The 17,831-nt window shown below is 40.6% G+C and overlaps 1 protein-coding gene across 2 annotated transcripts in view; it reads left to right on the forward strand.

Moving 5' to 3' along the window:
- The first annotated feature begins 4,379 nt into the window (after positions 1-4,379).
- Positions 4,380-17,831, forward strand: part of cacna2d1a (calcium channel, voltage-dependent, alpha 2/delta subunit 1a) — a 106,717-nt gene continuing 93,265 nt past the window's right edge. Inside the window, exon 1 of one of the 2 annotated variants that reach the window (XM_084909529.1) lies at positions 4,380-4,866. In XM_084909529.1, coding sequence (XP_084765655.1) covers positions 4,787-4,866 — 80 coding nt within the window. In that variant the 5' untranslated portion in view covers positions 4,380-4,786. The remainder of the gene's footprint in view (positions 4,867-17,831) is intronic. The other variant, XM_084909531.1, reaches the window with a different exon arrangement.

Here is a 17,831-nt window from a genome sequence, read left to right on the forward strand (position 1 = left end):
CAACTGATTTAAACATCATATAAGCTGATGTTATGCAAGCCTAAATGGCTGATTTCCAATCCCTACACACTATTAAGTATGAAAGGCACAACCCAGTGAGTGAATCTAATCAGCGTCATTACCCTAAATATAGATTTGTCTGGTACTTTAGTTGTAACCTGGTAACAGTACCATAGATGTAACTAGTCCTCAATCAAACATCCCTATAAACTTTGATAGAATAATTCAAACTAACCGGTGTAGCCTGCACTAAACTACTTGGTGCAGGGGTGGGCAACGACAGGCCTCGAGGGCCGGTGTCCTGCAGATTTTAGATATCACCCTGGGTCAGCACACCTGAATCAAATGATTAGTTCATTACCAGGCCTCTGGAGAACTTCAAGACATGTTGAGGAGGTAATTTAGCCATTTGAATCAGCTGTGTTGGATCAAGAATACGTCTAAAACCTGCAGGACACCGGCCCTCGAGGCCTGGAGTTCCCCCACACCCCTGGCTTTGTGTTTTAATGGAATCGTTGAGCAACAAAATTACTATGCTTCGATTTGTTTTTGCAAGAGCTTTTACAAAAACACAATTAGGCTAAACATTGTGTATAGATCTAAAACTCCAAAATGAACAAGGATATTAAATATAAGATTTAAATTTTAAATCTAATTTGCTGACCTTTGAAAATAATCTCTGATCTTCCCTACTAGTGAAATACACCAGCTGTACATTTAGCTCACAGGCATGTTTTCTGACAGACTTCACAGAAACAGTTTGTGTGTTTGGTGAAATTTGTTGAGCTGTTTGAAAAGTTGCATTTGGAATCATGTAGCATTAAAAAAATAAATAAACATGTTACTGTGTTTATGATAGCTCCTCTTCTGTAACTAGTGAGACGCTGAAGTATTGCAACCACAACTTTACATCTGCAGCATGAACGCATCACAGGGATGGGAGGGAAAGAGGATGCGCTGAAGATGTTAGACGGTAGTAGCATGTGGGGGCTGGAAGGAGTGCCAGGCCAGTAAAAAAACACAACAAAAAAAACCAAATGTAATAATAATATACATTAACCTCATTAACTAAAGTTGCCAGAGTGCCATCCTGAATCAATCAGGCCTAGTTTAATTCCTGGTTTTATGCTTCTGACAGGAAACTAAACTTACATTTTGAATGATGATCTGAATAAAATTGACGGCACACACTTGTGAATTACAACCTCAATTCCAAAACAGCTGTGTTTGTATTTAGTGCATCATGAAACAAAAATTATGACAAGAAGACTGCCATCAAATTTAAAATTAACCAATAGTCTTTAAAAGTGATACATTTTCTCTGTTTAAATATTTAATTTGTTTTCTATCTTTTATTGTGGATAAAATAGGAGTTTATAAGATTTACAAATCATTATGTTTTTTCTTTACACACTTTTTTGGAATTGGGATTGTAAATGTGATTGTCTCTGCAGCTTCATTTCTACAAGGACATGTTAGGCGTGTCCTCAGTGGATGAGAAAAAACAGCCTTGTGGCTTAGTTGACGACAAATGCATTGCTAGGCGACGGCCGGGGGGGCTATTCCCTGGACAGGTGGGTGGGGTCGCGAGCTGATGACAGAGGCCACACCTGCTGCCCGCCAGACGCATATACACATTTCTAATTCACTCAGAAACAGACACACACCTGTCTCACTGTTACACACACGCATTTGCGCTGATTTTTACCTCCTGCTCTTTTCTGGAAACATAACCTGAAGCAAATTGTACTTTAGCGGCCAACAGGTTAAAGCAAAAGTGCAGTGAATCGCATGACTGAAATCAACACAACCTTTACACAGGGTACAGTCTTAAATGCCAAATGAAGAACATTTTTTTCTATCTGTGTTCATAGTATTGTCTTTTTAACCTATTTAATTTTGTCCTACAATTTCCCATCTGCTGAATATGCTGACTTAAGTGTGCTGCCATCGGGGTGCATTAGGATTGGCTTTGAAATAGCATTTAAAAAAAAAAAAGTATATTGCTCCAAAATACTGAAGCCTTAATTTAAGGAAATAGATAGTCAAGCAGCTGGGTTTTTGTTAGCTTGCTTTGTTAAACCTAAACGGCTGATGGCAGTTATCAAGTCTCCCAGAAAACACCGGCTTTCTGAATCTACCATTAGAACAGAAACAGTAGTGTTGTAACCAGGTGACCTATTGCAAACAGCTGCATATTTCACACAAGAAGACATGCATGACTTGCATGGTGCCCCGCAAAGAACTGAACCACTGGGGTAAACGTGACAAAGTTACCCGACTAACCTCAGATCCTGCTTTGCAGTGCAGGCCTCAGCAGATTAGCATTCGTGTCATATTGATGGCCATATTATTCATTCTCTTTGCAGCTTTCTTATTCTCTATGGGGGAAAGAATATCTGCTTTGCCTGTGCACTAACTTTTGGGGCAGGGCAGGTAGTGCACATAAATTATCAAGACTTTGTGTATGAACATGGAGCAATGGAAAAAAAAAAAGGGAGAAAAGCTATAGTCAAAGCAAAACAATAAGCCAAAATATATAGAGGAAGTTTAGTTTGTCACTTAGGTGTCTCCCTTTACATCACACAGAGTCATTTGATCCAGTGTTGGCTTAAAAATACTGATTATAGCATGAAACAACATTGAGTCAGAGATTTTATGGAAATTGGATGTATTTAGTCATACTGAATTTGCTGTTTTTGAGAGGCTTTTGTAAGCCAAAACTAATCTCTGTGAAAAACCCATATAATCCTATTTAAGAGAGTGTTGCATTTGCTGGCCTGTTTCAAAAACACGAGCAGCATGAGGGATTGTTATGGTTTTTTATGGGAACACATTGTACATTTTTTTTCCACTTCGAAATATCTTCAGAATTAATTTAAAAGTCGACCTGTGGACGTTCTTAACGGATAATTACCACATATAGTTCATCTCTGTGGGTTTTTTAAAAAAAAATAGTGTATAGTATGTTAGCCCTTAAACCTTTAAACCAGCGTTCCTCTCTCCATATGGTCAACACTCTTTCCAAACCGGCCCCTCCTCTTCGCCATTGCTCGGTAAATACACTTCAATCCCCCACCTCAGAGCCATGCCAGGCAAGAGGTCCCAAAGGAACAGCTTTTATATGAGCTATAGTGAAACCTGAGAGGGGGGGCATAGACAGCTATTTGCACAGCATATCTATTTGTGGGATTCACGTAGCAGGTGGGCAACACTTTGCCTTGTTTGTCTATTGTGACCCACACTGCTCATCTGCATGCAGACATCCATACACACAAAAACAAGCAGACAAAAATTCAAGCCAAAAAAAAGAAAAGAGTTATCTTTAGTTACCTCCATTATTACAACCTTTAGTGGGTTGTAATAATGGAGGAGCTTGAAGCAAATTAGTGAAAGATTAGTTTTGCATCTGACAAGGGGCTTTGAAGACAAACCCGTTAGAAAATACAGTATATGCTTCTGGTATTTACCTTGCTGATTGTCCCAGCAAAGGGAAATGTCACTCCATATTAAGTTTGCCACAGCCCTTGGAGCGAGTGGAATTTATTATCACATTTCTGCATAAAAAAGAGGCGCTGCGCTATTGAAAATTAAATGAAGGTTCATCATGATACACATAATAAAACGGAGAGCTTTTATTGGATGGATAGAGTGTATTTTTTTTATTTATTTTTTGAGATGCTTGACTGAATCTGACATGGACTACAACTGGGTTGTGGGCCTGAAATGCTTTAAGCAACGCATGTGACCAGACAAGAGCAAAGTTGCCCTGGAAGTCACCTGACTTTGTTGTTTACAAGAATGCACATGAAAAAACATTCAAAAGTCAGCTCTGTGAGGAAGAAGATCATTGTAGGAAGGATAATATAGACGCACAGTCAGTGGAGTGTGTGACTTATGATGATGATCAGCTCGAGGTCATATCGGGCTTTTAAGGTTATCAGAGGAAAACTTAAATTTAAAGACACGGGCTGCAGTGTTGTTAGAATCTCCCATGTTTGGTAAGGCCAGTGTGCCGTAAATAACTGTTGCTGGGTGACGTGAAGGGCGCCCGGAAACCCATTTGCGCCTCAGCAACACAAACATAAGAGACCACACACACTGCAAAAAAAAACATGGGAAAAAAGTGCCATTAAGGGTTGTGTATTCAAATTTTTTAAATTTACCTAAAATCTTAAATTAGGTCACGTGTACATGTCTACGCATAGATTGACTTTTCCCATTTGTTCTAAAAGACTTTCGAAATAAACAGCGAGGTTTTTTCCCCGAGCCATGCAGAACTTGGGTGAAATCATCACAATCACTCAAACACACTTCCACCCCACGTGTTCATCCCCGCGAACCCACGATGTTTTTTGCAGTGTGCGGAGTGGCACCGCTCTGCCGGCCGCGCTGGAGCTCTACTGTAAATGCGCCCTCCCCTTTTCTCCTGTTTTTTTTTTAAATTTATTTATTTTATAAATCTTTTGGACACACGCTTGAGATTTGCTCTAACAGCCTATCCCAGTTTGAAACACTCACTTAAGAGTGTCTCTCTCTCACACACACACACAGATACACACGCTACACCCCCCCTCCAAAAAAAGAACACACTCCTTCAACTCCATCGGTGGGGAGAACATAGCTATCGGATGAGATTTGTTTCCAAACGCGCACCGATGGCGGTGTGAGGCGTTTGGTTTGAGAAGTACGAGCAGCGCTTTGGATTTGTGGGCAATTCTTCTTCTTTTTTTCTCCATTCTTTTGTTCATCTGCTGAATCCTGCTGTAGGGAAATTAACAAAGATATGGATTACTCACTTTGTCTATTCCTACTCTTGGCGACCGTTTCGTCTGAGTCGAGCGGGCAATTCCCAACATCGCAGATGTGAGTACTGTACAGCTGAAAACAGCCTGTTGGCTTTTTAAAGTAACACGGTGTTGTATCATAGAAATGACAAACTGCCTTTTTACGTGGCTCTTTTTTCTGAACCTGTATCATTTTATGGCATGTTCGGAGATATACGGTAGAGGCAAAGCAGCCTGGTAATCACTTAAAGAGAAATGTGGTGCTAAATATGCTTCTAAAGCTTACATTAAGTTTGTGAACGCGCACTTTGTGGGAAATTCTCTCGGAAGCAGAACAGTCCTTCTTCTTGCCAACTGATGATGAGGATTGTACATGGGCTTTGTCCGTTACTTTAACTTTGTGAAATATGATATTAAAAGCTGCTTCTCATTTATTGCCAGCCTGCAGCAGTGTGACATATGGCGGGCTGTCACATGAATCATCCCAAGAAGGGAGACTAAGGTCTGAACTTTCTCTTAACCATGTCCACAGATAGTTCTGACATTTGGCTATATGTGTAGATTACTGTAATGAATCACATTTGTTTACAGTGCATGAAGTTTGAACTGTAAATAGGAAAGCATATAGAAAGCATACTCCTCAGTTTGTCTTTTTTGACAGCAGTTGGTTATTGACGGGTCAAATGACACAGTTAATCCATTATTTATCCAGAATATTGATATTTTTGTCTTCTGCTGATAATATTGATGAATAATGGTAAATGTATTCATCATGACGGTTACTTGATTAGTAGATAATACAAATGATGATTGGTTTTCCAAATAAAATATTAGTTCCCTATTTTGCTGGACACATTTCAATATCACCTTGCGTTGATTAGGCAATTGGTGATAAAGTTGTCTCAAACCTTCCTTAAAAGTTTAGTTTCTTGTGATTTCCAGCATGCAGACCAGTACTTCAGCTCAGTGTGGAAAACTCTCTGTTTGCCCTGCAAGACGTTAACTCGGTTTACAAACCCATGCCATCAAGTAGAGATATCGCTTGCACAGTCAAGCTATCTCTGGCTCTGTCTAAATTTGACCTTCCATATTTGCACTGCAGCATTAATAGATGTAACAGATGATCTGTCCGCAGCCCAAATTAAGCAAAAGTGTAGGAGTGCAAGCCTGTTCGGCTGACATGCTGAACCTCACACTTAATCAACAGGTTTAAGATATTCCAGATGGTTCTAAAGGAGCCAGGACTACAGGTTTTGGTTTTAAATGCAGCCCAAGTTCAGTCCTAGAGAGATGATGAGCTATGATGGCACTTAGCCTAATGGCTGAATATGGTGATGTCAGACTCGCAGAGTGGCCAGCCTACTCCCTATATTTCACGGACACTAAGTGGATTGATCTGTGGGTTGTGTACATGATATTCATGTTGGTGTGGACGTTCACTCGCTGGTGCATGTTCACTCTTTTATTTTGCAAATATGAGTATTTATTTCAGAAGAAAGCACGCCAGAGTCAAACTATCAACCCACAGTTGCAATGCGCCTTCTTAAAATCATATTCCTAGCCACCAGTAATAAAAAAAAACATCAGTCAGTGCACAGCTTCTTTTAATTCTTGCTGTTTCACTGTGAGCAATTTCAGCCAGTGTTTGTATACTGTTGTAGTGACAGTGATTTTGAGTGACAAGCTTCACGTCGACTCCTCAAGGTGAAAGTCACAGAGCAAAACAGAGAAAGTAGAAGGGCAACGATGGAGAGACCGGCCCAGCCCGTTTCCCTTAAAGAATTTCAGAAATGTGGTTCTTAAGTAGCTCAGTATTTATGACTACAGCCAAACATTTACATACACTTTCTATACTATTATTTCTTTCTGTGTTACTTTCTTTTTTCCCCTTTATTCCTTGCTTCCTTCACTCCTTCCTTCTCCTCCGTTCCCCTCCCTATCTCATGGACTCGAAGTGTGACTGTATCTCTGGGCTCCATCTCTAACCTCACATGCCAGCATCTGTCTGTTCTCAGATCTTCATGTCCCCTCTCCTCCTCTCAGCCCCCCCTCCACGCCTTCTCACGCTGTTTCTCATCGCTCTGTTTCCATCTCGTTCTTCCTCTGTCCGTCTTCTCCCTATGTGTCTCTTTAGCTCTCCCCTCTCGGCTTGTTTTGTTGCCAAAAGGCAGATGATTAACATCATCAAATCTGAAATGCAAAGTCTGATGTCATAGACTGTGCCCCAGAGATCTCTGCAACATTCAAACACACTCTTAGATCAGGAAAGATAAAAAGACATGATGGAGATAAAGAGAAAAGGAGACAAGATGAAAATCCAGACTACTTGGCCTTATTGATTACAAACATAATATATGGACATTTTGCTACATAAATCCTGCCAACGTGTAGCTGACTGTTACCACACTTGCAGCCAAATACACAGAAAATGTCCAAATGTTTTGCTGCTATGTGCCATTTCATTGTGCTAACGTTCCCTTCTGATCTAAAGCTTGATCATATGCTTGTTCCTGGCTTTCACCCTGGTCACTGACACATATAGCTTGTTTTATCTTCATCCTACTAATTTCCACACTTTCTGTCACCCTCTGCTCTGTTTCTCCCACACTCACTTGGTTTTTTTTTTCTTTTCTTTTTTTTTAAAGCTAACTAGATTTCATGCTCAACCAGCTAAAGCGCCATGCATCTTGTGTTTGTGGCCTCATCTCTGGCAATTAGTTGGCATAATGTGAGGAGATGCTTGATATCAAAAGAAAGCAGCAAGATATAAATCATGTACATATATATAAGTATATAAAACCACACTTAAAGTGAAAGCAAGCTTCACATTGAGCCCTCTGTGAACTTAAAGGACTAGTTCAACATTTATTACCAGTTCATATTGAAAACAAATTGTAAAGATACAATTTTTGTTTTTAGGTTCGGGGATTTTTTCAAGCCAGCATAGGAGCATCAGGAGGAACAAACATATCTTTGTCTTTGCTGGTACAAAAAGTGCCTTGGTATCTGTCTAATTCACAATAAAGCAATGAAATTTTATAGAACTCACCTAGTGATACTGCTTATTATGGTCATTGCTTTTCTTTCAGTGGCAGACGGATGCCAACAAAGGCGCTTCTGTAGCCACTAAAGGCGTCACTTCCAGTGATTTAAGCCAACGAACCACACCTTTCAACCGTTTCAACTGAGCATTTTTAACATACCTGTGTGTTTTGTATAATTTTGTTTCGTTTTTGGGACCAACATTTTAGCATTTCTTCTTTAGTCTGTTCCTTAGCACTAATTAGCTGAAATCTGTCTCTCTCTCTCTTACACCCATACTGTTTGTAAATGCAGCCAAAGCAATGAGTGGCGTCCCAATGGCTATGTCCATCTTGTGTATACAGTCTGGCACTAACAGCCTGCACAAAAAAAAGAAAAAGGAAAATCTGTGCTCAGATTTTGATGATTTGTGTATTATTTATTACTGTGTACTGCATTAGCAAGTGTCTGTGCATTGGACACATGCTGTTTGTTTATGGTTGCACCGTGCCAGCCTAGTTTTATGGTGTTAGCTGATAACTTTGTACTCAACCCTCCTGTTCAAATCTGGTTTATTTAAGACAACAATGGCCGAAATGCTAAAATCAAAGTTGCAGAAAAGGACTTTAATAATAATGCCTACATCCATAAAGGTACAATGTATTTGCAGTGTAAGCTGGGGAAATTTTGTTTGTTTTTACACTTAATTACTTGGAAATTAAACACTCAATTATTATTAATTTCATCTTCTGTGTAAAAACTTGAACTGTTACGCCCTTATTCTGGTATATCAACAGGCGACAAGTGTATTGATAAGTATTTGTAGGTGAACATCGTTATTGCAGATAAAATACACTGAAATTCCATTTAATTCTTGGGGAATTAGACCCTTAGTTGCAGGCCACAGTATAAAGTGCTAACTTATAATCTAGCCTCAGTAACTTCATGTTTTGTCTGTTTCTCTGAAAACCTCACAGTCTGACCAGTAACAATCGCAAAACTTCTATTTAAATGACAAATTAACACAGTCAGTACTCTTTCTGCCTACAGACTAAACAAATAACATGTTCATCGATTAGCTGAGTGGTAAGGGAGACGATGCCTTCTAACATGAGCAGATGTGGGATGTATATATAAGATTTAATAGGATCTGAAATATTAGTCAGTTCTCTAAAAGTGCTGTTAGTTTGAATTTGTTAGGCTATGATTATCCTTTACTAGTTTTTAGGCTTTATGTCCAGCTGCTTACAAAAGAGATAAAAGACTTCTCAACTAAGTCTTAACAAGAAGGCTAACATGTAAATGTTCTCTAACGTCCAACTAATCTTTTACAATTTTCTTCAGCAATGAGAAAAGAAGCCATCAAGAACAGGATCTTTATAAGTTTCCCCCCTTTATTAATCAGGCATAGTTTCCTTGAGGTTTGACACTCAATCATCCCAGTAGGCTGGCACCAACAGTGGCCTGTAATGATGGCTCAGTTTCTAGAAGACACCAGACGTATGCACCTTAGTTCACTGCCAGACTTCCTCTAGATCCCAGATGCTTGGTGTTACTGCTGCTGAACAGCTCAGTTATAAAATGGAATAGGTTGCAGGAGTAAAAACAAAGTCTAATATGCTGATAAAGACAATAATCATGGCTTTAATCTGCTCTAATAATACAATTAGTTGAGTTTTTGCCTTGCAGCAAAGAAAACGTGTTAATACTTTTACATTTAAATTTCCATTACATCATCACTGAGCTGAAGAGCAGGCTTGTAACCCTGGAGAATCATGCTAGCCATAGCCCCTGTGTCCAAAACATTATTACTTTATTATTTTTATTTTTATAAATTCTGCTTTATTTTAGTCAAAAGGCTGTGGGCTTTGTTTGCTGATTGAGTCACAGAGCCGTAGAGCCTTTCTTTTTTCTTGCTTTGGCAAAGACTGGGCGATTAAGAATGTCTCATCTAATGAAAAAAACAAAACAAAACAAAGACAAATGCATTCATTAAATTAGATTTCCCTTCAAATTTCATTCCAGTGTCAAATCTAACTTGGATTATGACACTGATAATACGGGAGAGGTTTGAAAAGGATGAATCGAATGTAATGAGCAGCAGATGGAAATGATCTGCTCGGGGCCGTCTAGGGTTTCCTTGGCTGTGATTTCGTCTTGGCTGTAAGGGAGTTAGTGCTAGCAGGTATATTTCAGGAGGCACGCTCAGAATCAGGCAGCTGACGGGGTAATATCTGTTACACATAAACATGCAACAGTGCAAAATCTTTGACCGCGAATAACGTTTGCTATTTACTCACTTTATTTCCTTTGATTCTTTCACATTTCTTTTGCTTTTTTTTTTTTTACACCTCACCCTTTAATTTCTCACTCATTTGTGTTTTTTCTTCTCATCTACTCACTCATTTCCTTTGCGCCAGTCTGAGCTCTGACTATATTTATCCAGGACCTCTGTCTTTGGGGACGGGGGTGTTAAGTGTCCTGACACAGCTGTATAGGTAAAGATAGAGAGGCGTAGAGTGGCAGGGGGCTTCCCATAAATCGCCCTCTCCTCGGTGGAAGTTTTGAGCGTTCTTCTGCGTGAGTTTTCCTTAAGGTCTGACTTGGATTTGTAATGAAAAAGACACACATACATACACATATGGTACATTAACGCTTCCAACTTAGGTGAAGATGAAATGTGGGGAGGAAAAAACACATGAAAAATCCCAAGAATTTTCCATTGCACCGTTGCCTGGGAAACCCTGGGAATAGTTAACAGCTGTTGGGATAGCAGCCCTCTTTGGTACAGGAAGCACATCTGTATGTTGAAACGGAAAGCAAGGGCACTACAGTTCAAGGCAGAAATTTAGGATATTTCAGGGAAGCTATCAAAAGTTAGTCAAGTAATATAGCGGCAAAGATACAGAAGAGCAGTGTGACATGAAAGCGGCAGATGTTTGAAGAGAGAGGCTGTTTGTGACTGAAAGTTGAATAACATACCCTGTGGCTTCTCTTGTCTGTTCTGTCTGTATTTGCATGAGCCAGAAATGTGTCATCAAGCTTGATACACGGCACAAAAAAAGCAACATGATCATGAACAACATAATCATTTAATTAAACAATTTTACAGAAAGAAAAAGTATCACTGCCTTATGGAGAATATTAATTTTGTGAGAGTTCATTAAGTGTTTCCTATAAATATTTAGAGCTCTGGTTAACGACTCAGTAAGTCATCTTATTATAATAACGCACTAGTAGCTTTAAGTGGATAAAACACACTGCAAGCCCATCTGATGTGTTATATTTTGAGCGAGGTCCATGTTGGCTTGTGATGGTGCCTCTTGAGCCCCTTAATGGAGCTGCATTGAGACATAAGAGCAGCGGTGCTCAGACACCAACACTGGCACTGTGTGTAGCCGTCAGGGGAGACTAGTACTCAGTGTAGCACTAACACTAGTCTGCTTGTGTAGGCGTTTAGAATGACGTTAATTGGACATTGTGGCTACAGGGGGCTTTCAAATCTCTATTTATACACATCGTCCATCCAAGATAGTCTGTATGTGTAGTGAGGCTGAAGGGTAGGGTCTGATGTATGGATGGCTGGGTAGGGAGTTTGCTCAGAAAGTGTGAAGGTGACAGAGATGTGGAGGTTTAGTCATCTGAGCAGAGTTCAAAATGACATGTCGCATGGGGAAAGACAGCTGGAGGGGTGAGAATGAGTAAGAGGAAGAGTAAATGCACTGAAATAGTTCAAAAGAATAAAAACTTTTGTTATAGCTTTGTTTTCAAAGACTAAAGGATGAAAGATTGTACATAATGTCATGAAATTAGATTTCCACTACATGCTTACCGTGGCCAAAAATGTACAATAATAAAAGAAACCATTGTGATATTGATACAAGAGATGTGAATCAATTTCTACCAGTCCAGTTCATCTTTACGTTTGGTGCTGTGTCTTATGGATCAAGAGGCTTATCAAGGTGGCAATGTGAGTCAAGTTGGTATATTGTGACGGTGGCTTTGACTCGGACATACAGTAAGAGTATGTCCGAGTTGACAGTGATTCAAACTGGTTGTACATTCAGAATGTGGATGTAGTGTTGTGCTCTTGGAAAATTCACCAAAGAAGTCTTTTTTTTTTAGACACAAGTATGCCTAATGGCAAACCTTTTGAAAAGTGCACACAGGAAGCGTAATCTTAATTGAGTTACTGCTGTTTTTCTTTACACAGTGCTGGTATCTCACCAGTAGGTGAAATTTCTCTGCAGCAAGTACAGACACTTTCAGGTGTCACAACAATTCTGCTTTCTCTGATTTAATGTGTTGAAACACCTGCAGGGAGAGGTTATACAATGGAAGCTGTTAAATACACGGCGTTTGACATGGAGGGTGGGGAGGAGGCTGACTATTGGCTAAGAGGACAGAGAGTCAGTCCCAGCTCGTCGTGCTTCAGAGTGTGAGGTCAAACGTGGGCAAGGGTAGGGAAAAAAGTCTGACCCCAGTTCCCCTGTGGCAGACTCATGCTGTCAGAGACAAACAGAGCAGTGCTCAGATAACCAAATGGCCCAGTCTGAATTTGTTACCTTGCATTTCTTGTAAATAGATGAGTGAAGGGAGGAAGGTTTTTTGTAGCACAGTAGATTTATGGATGAGAAAAATAATTAAAACAACTAAATGTAGAAATAAGAACACTTCAATACACCACAATAATGGCTTTTTAGACAGGAAGCCCTAAGTTAGATAAGCGGTTAAGCAAACGAATGGATATTACTCTTAACTACCTATTTATTCCTTCTTCCACAAGACTCAGTTATTTCTCTGCAAGAAAATAAAGTGGCATCAACAGTGGCGGTCCTAGTCTGTTTGGTGCCCTGGGCGAACACCCCCACTGCTCCCCCCACACACACACACACACATAAAACATATTAAGGATTGTACATTAAGATATTTTATTGTAAAAACTGTTGTCGGAACCATACTGAATTTAACCAGATAAACACACACACACACACACACACACACACACACACACACACACACACACACACACACACACACACACACACATATGAAGAGAGAGAGAGTATGCATAGTATGCAAACAGCTAACAAACAGCCATTATAATTTGTCATACAATGAGAATAGGACAAATCAACAATTGCCAAAGACTAATTAATATTGTGCTGAACACCGTTCAAAAGATTCAGTAAGCTACATCAGTGTGTACTGTTTACTATCATAGCCAAGTGGCTAACAAACGTAAACAGAAGTTTTTGCTATCCCTACTAATTAATGTTATCTTGTTGTATCTCTGTAGTGGTCAGTGCTATCCTCTATGCCAGGGGTCGGCAACCCTAGGCACGCGTGCCACAGCTGGCACGCGAAGGGTTAACTGATGGCACGACCGTAGCTGGACTGGCTATCGGGCATATCAGGCATTTGCCCAGTGGGCTGATGGTGATTTTACGTCTTTATGGGCCGATTATTATTATTATTATTTTTTTGTAACGGTATAAATAATAAAAGGTGGTGGATTGGCCAGGTGCTGGCCGGTGTGTAAAAATAACTCAGTTGTTTGGTGGTGGCTGTGGCGTAGCTTCCACAGATTCAGTCACGTTAGCAAGTGGTGGAGGCCAGCAGGCGGATGAGAGAAAGGGGAGGCAAGAGGAGAGACCCGAGGCAGCCGCCAGTCCGAGTGTCAGGTGAACTGAACTTCAGGTAAGAAGTTATGACCTGCAGTCTATCTGGGTCAGATATAAACCAAGTTTAGCTGTAGTTTATTTTCGTTGTGCTGACTTTTTACAGTCAGTTACAATAACTTGTACTGCGTACTAGCTAGCATGACAGAGTTTCTATACAGCTGGGTGGGTGCTATGATGTTACTGATAGTGAACTTTATTTTATTCATAAGGTTAGTTAGTAGAGTTGCCAACCGTCCTGTAAAAAAACGGAATCATCTTGTATTCAGAGAAAATATTACGCGTTTCGTATTGAGCTGAAAAGGAACGCAGTTTGTCCCGGACTTCAGCTAGAATGGAAAAAGACACTAAGCTGGATTTATTCTGTCTTTACGCTGCACAGCTGCCTCTTCTTCTCTCATTCTCTCCCCCTTCCTCTCCTGTTGCTACTTCAGTCATGAAACTAATCAATGATCAGCTGATCGGCTTTTCTCTCTTGTTTGTTTATCGCCAACTTTGCGCCAGAAAGCGGAAACAGGCGGATGTCGCGCTAAACAACAGCAGCACGTTTAAGCTTGATCAGCTGTTGTTAGAATTTATTTAATATTAATTTCTAGTATCAGCTGATGTTTGCTGGAGCCACAGCCGTAAAAGCTGCTGGTCATTATGTCGGTTTGGTTGTCTGGTGAGAGGGAAACATGAAGATGAAACCAGGAGATACTTACTGAATCATCAGAGCTGAACAGGTGATGGAGAAACAGGTTTACCTTTTAGATGACATGAATGAGTTGAAGTGAAGTTATGAACTGTTTCTGAGAGACAAATAACACCAGGATCCTTTTCTATGTAGCTGACAGCTGGTAACTGTGCAGGGGCGGGTCTAGCAAAGTTTTGCCAGGGGGCCAGGTAGGGGATTAACAGGGAAAGGGGGGCACAAAGAAATAGTTTCTTATTCTCATTTAAAATGTCTAGCTGTTATTAAATAATTATATGAAGCTTAGAACCAAAGTTTTTATCTGACGTAAAATGTATAGAAATCATACATATACCAACAAGACAGTGTACATCACTGTCACAACAGCGTTAGTTTTCATTCAAAGGCTTTATGGCTTTAATACCTGGTGGGCCGGTCTTTAGTCAAAATGTCCGGGCCGATTTTTTTGTCCCAGTCCAGCCCTGGGCACGACACGCAGTGAATTAATCTGAGAAGGTGCATTAAAAAATAAATGGCGGTGCACATCGCAAATAGCTCGCATAGACACATTAGTTGTGCCGCGTCTTAATGACGGTATCTTAGCTAACAACCCCAACTATCAGATTCAACTTGTAATTGGCTAAAAATAACTTAGCCTACTGGTGAGAGGGACGTTGTTAGCTTTCCACATTTCGACGCTTCAAAAGCTTCAGGAGCTTTCCGCTCAGCACAGCATCAGCACCACGGAGATACACGGATACATCCGTAGACTCGAGACAGAATTCACAATGCGTTTTTGGGACTTTCAGGTGTATGGACCAATGTTTTATTTTCTGATCAAACCAGAAAGCTTTAATGAGCAGCTAGATTTCTCTTGCATTAACTGGCTGAGTTAATGCCAGTTAATGCAACGTCAAAGCAGCTGGAATCCATAGCTGTACGTGTTCATGGAGCTTGCATTTTCACCTGCTGGACATCACTACCTGACAAGTTTAATTGTCTTCAGAACATTGCAGAGGCCTTATTGACAGTATTTGGCTCTACATATCCGTGTGAGCAGATTTTCTCTCACATGAAGAGTGTCCTCAGGTAGCCGTCTAAATGCTGGACACTCGGAGACCTGTGTCTCTGAGTGGGAGACCAGAGATCAGATTAACATGTGCATTAACAGACATGCCATATTGGCTCAGTTTATTTTTCTTATCATTGTTGTGAGGAGACCATAAATAGCATTTGCATTTTCTGTTGTACAGCTCATTTGCTGTTATGGATAAAAAGTGTCTATTTTTTGTTTCAAAATAGCTGATAACTATTCGCTGATAGCTGCCAACATCTGTGAACAAATATAATTCTATAAAGTGGTTCTATATAGTGTGTAACTGTTAATATAGAGTGTTATTAAATTTATTGCTAATGCAATCAAATGGCACACTGACTTCTGAGGAAATTTTAGATGCCACTCATCATCAGAAAGGTTGCCTACCCCTGCTCTATGCTGTTGCATGCTGGGGCAGCAGGTTGAGGATCACAGATGCCAACAGACTCCATCTTGGGGATGGAGCTGGACTCTGTATATATTAGTGCAGTTTCTTAAATGTGTAAAATCTGTAACATAATTTATTGTTTGGAGTGTAGTCTGTTACTGTTACTATTTTTCAGTTTCTTCTTGGAGCAACTGTAACCCACATAATTTCCTTAGGGATTATAAAGTATTCTGATTCTGATTGTTTCAGGATGACCTGTCATTATCCAATGACACATCTGCTTACCTGTATCTTTTGCTCGTTTCTCCTCCTCTTCTTTTCTCTTTTTTCTAAACTGAGCACCTGATGGCTTTGAACTTTTCTTGTCCATCTTCCATTGGTTTTAATTTTGCACTCCAGTATGAACACCTATCCCCCAACCCGTGGATCACCACGACATAACCTAATAGACCTACACCTTGGTTCACAGATTCACTTTGTCTCGGATTTATTTCTGGGATTTTGCACAACCCAATGAATGAAATGTGCTCTATTTGGAAGCAGCCGGCCCCCCTGCCCTTTCGACAGGTTGTGTGAGACTTTAAATCATTAAACTGTAAATTATACATTGTTATTGATCCCTTTACCCCTGGTCCTAAAGTGTATATTTATATTCTTACTCTTCTTATATTTATTGTTTGTTTACTTGCACTGCTGTAACTGGAGCCTCGTTGTCTCGTCACCGAGGGCTCTCACGCTCATTTTTCACGTATAGAGTTTCGAAAAAACATCGATGCAAATTATAAGCCTGTATCATAATGTGTGGTATTTTCGTGTTTGTTGGTTTGTTTTTATTTTGTTTTATTTTGCGGGTAGGTTATTAGATGCTGCTCCAGCCAGCCAAAGAATCCCCCGCCCTTACTCCCAGCAAATGTGCGATAGAAAACCGATGCCTATGACATCCCCAAAATGTGCTGGCATGATGTCGGGAGAGTATGAGTACGAGCAACTTTTTTGCCGATGCCCGTGATGCCGCCCCCACCACGATGCCGCCCTGAGCAACCGCCCATGTCACCCATATCAAAAAACGCTACTGGGCATCAACAGCGAAAATACATTCAAGAATTGGTCAAGCAGCGGCAGCTTTCACCTCCCTCCTATGGTACATCTGGAAAAAGACAAACGTCACCCTTACCACCAAAATTCGCCTGTACCGTACACCGGTATTGCCCATTCTTCCCTATGGGTCGGAGATCCTCAAACATGACCTCAACAAGCTTGAGGTCTTCCAAATGCGCTGCGATCCCTCTGTGATCATCAGCAGCGTGATACGTAGTCAATGTCACCAGCAGCCCCCAGTGGAAGAGCTGATTAGGAAGCGATGACTGCAATGGTTTGGCCACATCTGCCGCATGAGAAATCATCGCCTTTTGATGCAGCAGCAACCCGCCCACTGGAGAATCAAGCGTGACGCGCCCAAGAAGACTTGGAGCAAGCAAATTGAAGACAATCTTAAACAAGGACGTCTAACCCTCGAGCAAGCAAAGGTGAAGGCAGGAGACCACAAGGCCTGGAAGTGCATCGTTGGCCAAGATGGAAACCCTACGGCACCCACAGCGACGTATTGGCTTTGTGGACAACCTCCCCTGCCAACCGCCAGCTAGGGACAAAAGAAGAAGAAGAAAGATTTCTCTGCCAACAGGTGGAGGTATCTGAGCTAGCGGGAGAAGTTTGCCTGCAGTTTAGGCAACAAAACTATTTGGTAAGGATTGGGGGAAAGATCGTGCATTGGTTAAAATATACTGATTACTGTCATTTTCGAGTGCCTGTCTAGCAGAAAGCCATGAAGGCAATCTGTATTTGCTGTTTGCCTTTAAGGTTATATAAAAACTAAAAGGATTTTTTTTAAAAAAAGTAGTTGAGAGGTGGAGGTTGGGCAAAGGCATTAGCAGAGGATGTAGTCTAGTCAAATAGCTGCGATTTACATGTACATAACTTTTTAATGTTTTTTTCCCCTGCTCTACAGTAATGTCCAGCTACTAGGGTGATCTTTTTTAACTAAAAGAAGTGTGCCAGTCCCAAGCCTGGATATATTGAGGGTTGCGCCAGGAAATGCTTCTTTGCTGAAATTCTTGACATTCTCATCCATTTCCTGTGCCACCACTTGGGAAATAAGGGACCAGCTACAATGTTCTATATATTTATT

This window comes from Perissodus microlepis, chromosome 17 (assembly GCF_051167445.1).
Source record: "Perissodus microlepis isolate ML-2025 ecotype Zambia chromosome 17, ASM5116744v1, whole genome shotgun sequence".
Taxonomy (NCBI): Eukaryota; Metazoa; Chordata; class Actinopteri; order Cichliformes; family Cichlidae; genus Perissodus; species Perissodus microlepis.